Source organism: Panicum hallii, chromosome 5 (assembly GCF_002211085.1).
Source record: "Panicum hallii strain FIL2 chromosome 5, PHallii_v3.1, whole genome shotgun sequence".
NCBI lineage: Eukaryota > Viridiplantae > Streptophyta > Magnoliopsida > Poales > Poaceae > Panicum > Panicum hallii.
In genome coordinates, this window is record NC_038046.1 from 55,540,587 (window position 1) to 55,546,545 (window position 5,959).

Here is a 5,959-nt window from a genome sequence, read left to right on the forward strand (position 1 = left end):
TGCAGAGGTCAATCAGGAATGTCCAGTGCAACATGAGGCAAGAGGTCCGGGCGCGCCACCTGAAGAGACTCCAGCGTCAATATGATCATTTGAAGGGAAAATTAGATCAGCTCAGAATGGCAAACGACAATTGATAGGTAGAACTCTTCCGCTTGCTGCTCTTTACAAACATGTGCTCTTTTCATGGTCATGAATGGTGAACTAGTGAGGCTGGGTCATAGTTGATCAGTCAGATGCGTCGTTTGTATGGGATTCGAGATTCTCCAATTCTGAATTTTTGTTTGCTTCAGAAGTTCGTTTCAAATGCTTTTTGTCACTTTATGTGGAATCATTTAAATTTGTTCTGAGAAGAGAAGGTTCATGTCCGATAGTTAGTCTCGACCCTCACGGGACTGGCGACAAAGGCGACGATGCCCCTCGCGGTGACGTCGCTCGCCGTGGTCCGGCAAACCTGCCCACCGCCGCTGGGGAGGCTGGCCGTGCCCTCTGCTCCCGCTGCACTCCTCGACCTCCCGGACGTTGCAGCTCAGGCTCGTTAGCAAGGCTAAGGTTGCCGCTCGTTAGCACTTTGCCCCTCGCCCTGGGCTCGAGTTCCAAGAGCTTGCTCTTCGTGATTACAAGCTGCTAATGCTGTAAAATCCAAACCAAGATCGCACCAAAACAACTACTAGTATGCTCATCGATTAAACCACACCGCACTAATCTGCCTGCTTCAAAAACCAAACCGCATTGCGTTTTCAAACCAACTGAACCGCCTACGACCATGGTCAAGGACCTCGAGGTGGGCCGAGGTCACCGGCCGCAGAGCCCGTGGCTCCCAATCCCTCGTGCTCGTGAAGCAACCGAGTCCCGACCTCCGGTCGTTGCCGCCGCTGAAGCGGCCGGCGTCATGCCGCCGATGCGGCAGCGCGTGGCCGACGCATGCCGCAGGTGCAGGCACTGCTCGTCTGCTCCCCCGCGCGGCGAGTGGGTGGGCCAAGGCGCAAACTGATATACTTGCTAATTGTTGGATGATGCTTTGGGTGGTTTGCATTCACGTTGGATCAATTTAATTTTCGGTTGAAACTTGAGCACTGGCGGAACTTGATCGACATTTCATTGTTGCGCATTGATCATCAGAAAAACATTGATTCAAATCAGATCAGAGATCCATACCGACCATTAGAGTGATTCAAAACAATTGGTTACGGGACCTTTTGCTTTGTTCATTGTGGGTTGTCTTGTACCACCGAATTTTACCCCCAAACTCTGATTCTTTAGATTCTCTGATGAAAAATTACCATTCGTTTGTGTACTGACGAGAAATGTTCCTTTCCCTTTCAGAAAAAAGAAGAAATGTCCCTTCCTGAATGCATGCCACTTTTCTGAATAGATGGCATTGCAGGATCACAACTTACTGATGCCCTGTCGAACTGCAGAAGTGCGCATTGCAGTTCCTCCCTTAGAATGTTACTACTCCGACCAATTGATGTTCATGACTACTGGTAACCAACTGCAGGTTTACAATTAAAAGTTTACAGCCAATTTAACTGCTTTTACAGTCTCTTCAGCGCAATCTTGCGTGTTGACCAGCAAGTATGTGAAAGGAATTGCACATGAGCGTTGTGTTTCTGCCTCATCCTGATTGACCATTCAGAAACAGACGTTTCAGTACTTCACACAAGTCGCAGTAGCATTTCAGTGAACAATCAGGCAATGCTGTGGCGCCATCAAATTAACAACAATCAACCATTCAGAAGTCTCTGTACTCAGAAAACCATTTGCTGCAACGAGAACACAATTTAGTACTAATGATTAACATTCCAGGAGAGAACATCACACAGATCAAGGGTTAATTCTCACATGCCCGTCTACAGACGACAGAGGAATTCTCGCGGCAAGCCCTCAGCAAGGATACTCCATCGAACGAACTGCAAAAACGCATGACCCGCAGGGGACGAACAGGGACTTTGTTGACCGCGCGGTGTTGCAGGCTGCGAGAGGCCGCGGGCCTAGCGATTCAGGACCTTCCAGGCGTCTTCCAACTCCACCGTAACCGCGTCGCGCATCCGCCGCGCCGCGGCCATCGCCTTGGTCGCCGCCCAGATGGCGCGGCGCCAGAGGTTCAGCGCCGCCGACACCCACGCCGCCCGGTCCGGGGACAGGCGAGGAAGCAACCGGGCCATGAGGAGCGCGTCCCTGCTCGCCCGGACATGCGAGGCGGCGGAGCGCAGGCTCCGCAGCGCCCGGGAGCCGTGGCCGGAGGTCTCGCCGCTGTGGCCTGCCCAGGTCCGCCACAGCGGGTCGGCCTCGGGGCCCAGGCCCGCGCGCGCGCCGCAGAGGACGAAGATCACGCTGGCCATGCTGTGAAGCTCGCGGAGGCGGACGAGCTCGCGGCGGGCGTCGTCGAGCACCGCGCCGGCGTTCGGTTCCTCCCGGACGTCGTCCCAGTTGATCGCGTCCCCGTCGCCTCTCTGAAGGCTGCGCACCACGCGGATGAACGCGGCGAGCTTCCGGTGGGCGGAGTCCAAGGTCCCAGCAACCCGATCGTGCCTTCGGCGACGCGCAAGAGGGTGGCCGGCACCGTCCGCGCCAGCTCCCTCCACTCCTCCATTCCCGCCGAGCTCTCCTCTCTCTTGCTCTCCTAGTCTCCTTTCCTCGGAGGCTCGGACTCTCGGGTTGCGAGCGCGTGGCCGCCAGGTGACATGTTCTTACCGGATTAGTACTCTTGGTCTTGTTTTTTGAGTACTACTCCTAGCTATTGGGGTTTCCCCCCCTCTTGGTATTGCTTTACTGTATAGTACTCCAGTAGCTGTTGGTGTGATCAAGTAGGTGTCGATGCAGATTCAGAATACTGAACTTAGTGATAACTATCTATTTGTTTTTTCCTCCCTTTATTTATGCAGATAGTTTGAACCATACCAGCAGTGTGAAATTATCGTGTATATTTAATTCGATCTACCAGGAAATCAAGATATTGCCAGAAAAATGTCATGGCATCACAATACTAGAGGGCAACGAAATTAGAGTCCAATCTTGGCGCCGGGTCAGGCGAATGAGAGTGTAGCCTCACCTTTGCGGTTTATTTAAGGTTCATGCTTTCCAATTGCCGTTGGTTTCATGGATACTGGACAGTCATGATCATCCTAAGTAACTGTCAAGATTCAGGATACTTGACATAGAGCATTGCAGTGTGTTGCCGTCATGCCGTTATCAGTTTCTCTTTACCTAATCATAGTGCAAAATCGTCCTTTTGGCTACCTTTTGTTGTGCGTGTTACTACTTGCTGGTTCAGTATATGTTCAGTATGATTTCCAGTCCTCCAGGGGGGTTATAAACAAACAGTGTCAGGTTGTTCAGAAATGAATTTCGTAACGAACAGAAAAATTTAGGGCGTTAAATTCAGATGTAATCCTTCAATGCGATTATTTTTTCCACAATGTGACATGCATTCAGGAACTGGCTTTTCATAATGAGAATTGCCAGATACAGTGGTCAAATCTACTACTATAGTACCTCCGAAGGAAGTATCCGTAGTTGTATTTGGGCATTTGGCAGTCAAAACAAGATTCAACGCCCAGTCTCAAAACCGCCAGGGATCGTGTCACACATTTTGGACTAGGAACTCAACGTTTCTGATTAAGAGGATGTTGATATATTTTTTTTTCTTATTCTGAGAATCAACGGTTGCAATGGCACAACGGAACAGCAAACAGCAGTATCATTCAGGAAAGAATCCAGACTTCTTCCAAGGGGTTGGAAGCAGCAAGCAGGAGTATCATTCAGGACAGAATCCGGACTTTTTTCAAGGGGTTAGAACCAGCAAATTGCAGTATCATTCAGGAAAGAGTTCCATGATTCCATCCAGAAACAGACATTTCAGTACCTCTGACAAAGTGACAAGTGACAAGGCACAAGTCGGTAGTAAAATTTCCGCAAAGAATCATGCAATTCTGTGGCGCATCAAGTTACCAACTGAAAAGCATTCAGAAAGCTACTTGTATTCAGGAAGGGGCATGCGTGTTGCAACAGGCACGCAAAAAGAGTAGCATGCAATTGACATCCGAGAAGAGAACCTAATAACAAACGGCGCCACGTAAAAAGCAGAGAGATGATGTGTCTAACGGAACAAGAGTATCATTCAGGCATGATGTACTGATCAACTCGTTCACACAATCACACATGTTCGTCTATAGACATGACATGAACTCTTGCGACGAGCTCGCGGCGACATGATCTACAGGGATGAACAGAGACTTATCGAGTTCGTTGCGAGCGCGTAGTTGCAGGCTTCGAGAGACGCCGCGCGCCTTGGGATAGCGATCCAGGAGGTAAAAGACCATCCAGGCGTCTTCCAACTCCACCTTAACAGCGTCGAGCATCTGGCGCGTCGCAAACATCGCCATGGCCGACGCCCACATGGCGAGGCGCAGCAGGTTCAGGGCCGCCGACACCCACGCCGTCCAGCCGGCGGACAGGTGAGGGAACGACCGGGCCACGAGGAGGGCGTTCCTGCTCGCCAGGAGATGCGAGGTGGCGGAGCGCAGGCTCTGCAGCGCGTGGCAGGCGTGCCGGGAGGTCTCGCCGCTGTGGCGTTCCCAGCGCTGCCACCGTGGCTCGTCCTCGAGGCCCAGGAGCGCGTCGTAGAGGTCGAGGGCGTGGCTGGCCCTGCCGTGGAGCTCGCGGAGGCGAACGAGCCCGCTCCGGGCGTCGTCGAGGGACGCCCTGGCGGAAGGCGCCTCCTGGAGGTCGTCGGCGTCGATCGCGCCGCCTGTCTCAAGGATGCGCAGCACGCGGGCGCACGCCGAGAGCTTCCGGTGGGCCGTGCGCACGGTCTCGAGCAGTCCGGTCGCGCCATCGGCGACGAGCATGAGGGTGCCCGGCACGGTCCCCGCCAGGTCCCTCCAGTCCTTCTCCATTTCTCGCCCCTTCGCTCGCTGTCTCTGGTTGCAGGGCGTGTGGCGGTGTGGTCGCGTGCGTGTAGAAGAAGAGGGAGAGATTTATAGGGTGGGGTGGCACAGTGAGAAATTCACTTCGCCCCCAGGTAAAAAGTTAGTTACGGCCGTGGGGTTCACCTAGCTGGCTGGCTATTTCTGCAGAGCACGCCGCGCTGCCACGCCCAGGCCTTTCACAAACAAACCGTCGAACACCCACCGAGCGACAGAGAGATGGCGGCGCGATGGACGGTGCTGTTCCGGCTGCGGGCGGTCGAGGTGGCGGTCCGCTGCGTCGGCGCCCGCGAGGTGCTCGCCGACGCGGCGGAGCTCCTCGCGTTGCGGATGCACGGCGCCGACGCGCATGACGTGCGCGCCCGGCACGAGCTCGTGCGCAGCTTGCTCACGGGGGCGCGTCCGACGACCTAGCCCTCGCCGCGTCCTCGATGAAGGCGGCCGAGCTCTTCGCGCTCTACGGCGCCTCGGCCAACCCGATGCTCCCGCTGCCCTCCGTCCAGCACGTCCCCGACCGCAACCACCCCGTGCGGCTCGCTCTGAGCCTGTTCCAGAGCGCCAGGGCTTACACCGAGGAAGCGTGCGGCTGCATGCAGACGTGCTGCGTCCACCTGCGGACGGCCGACGACCTGCTCGCCGTCCCGGCTCTCCCTTGCATGGACGGCTTACTCGACGTTGAGCGCTTCATCGCCCTCCACGCCGGCGTCAAGGCCGCGCTGGATCTCGCGAGGGTGAGCGCCGCGCTTGCCATCACCGCCCACTGGTTGGTGAGTTAAGCGGTGTCAACGAGAAGAGGTCTCTGAGTTCTGTAGGACTCGCGATTTGCTGGGTCGCTAGCTGATCGATTGACAACGCTTGTCCTGAGTTCTTACGTTTTCTTGTGTTCTTGCCTGTTCACGGTGAACGCTGAAAACTGGTGATCGTGCAGATGATTTCTGCTGTTGCCTGAAATTGAATCCTGTGAATGAGATATACTTGTATGATTATGGCAGAATTATCCTGCTGTTCACTATCATCAGAAATTCCAAGAT

General features: G+C 54.5%; 1 protein-coding gene across 1 annotated transcript; it reads left to right on the top strand.

Annotated features, from left to right (window-relative positions):
* Positions 1-5,147: 5,147 nt before the first annotated feature.
* LOC112892831 lies at positions 5,148-5,704 on the top strand. The gene is made up of 2 exons (XM_025959944.1): positions 5,148-5,222; positions 5,312-5,704. Exons 1-2 carry the CDS (start codon positions 5,148-5,150, stop codon positions 5,702-5,704), a joined length of 468 nt encoding a protein of 155 aa, XP_025815729.1.
* Positions 5,705-5,959: the final 255 nt, after the last annotated feature.

Bases quoted from the DNA above. Each gene is read 5' to 3' on its own strand.
- LOC112892831 (XM_025959944.1), top strand. From the start codon at position 5,148: ATGGCGGCGCGATGGACGGTGCTGTTCCGGCTGCGGGCGGTCGAGGTG. The intron at 5,223-5,311 runs GTGCTCGCCGAC...GCTCGTGCGCAG, and splicing joins GCTGCGTCGGCGCCCGCGAG to CTTGCTCACGGGGGCGCGTC.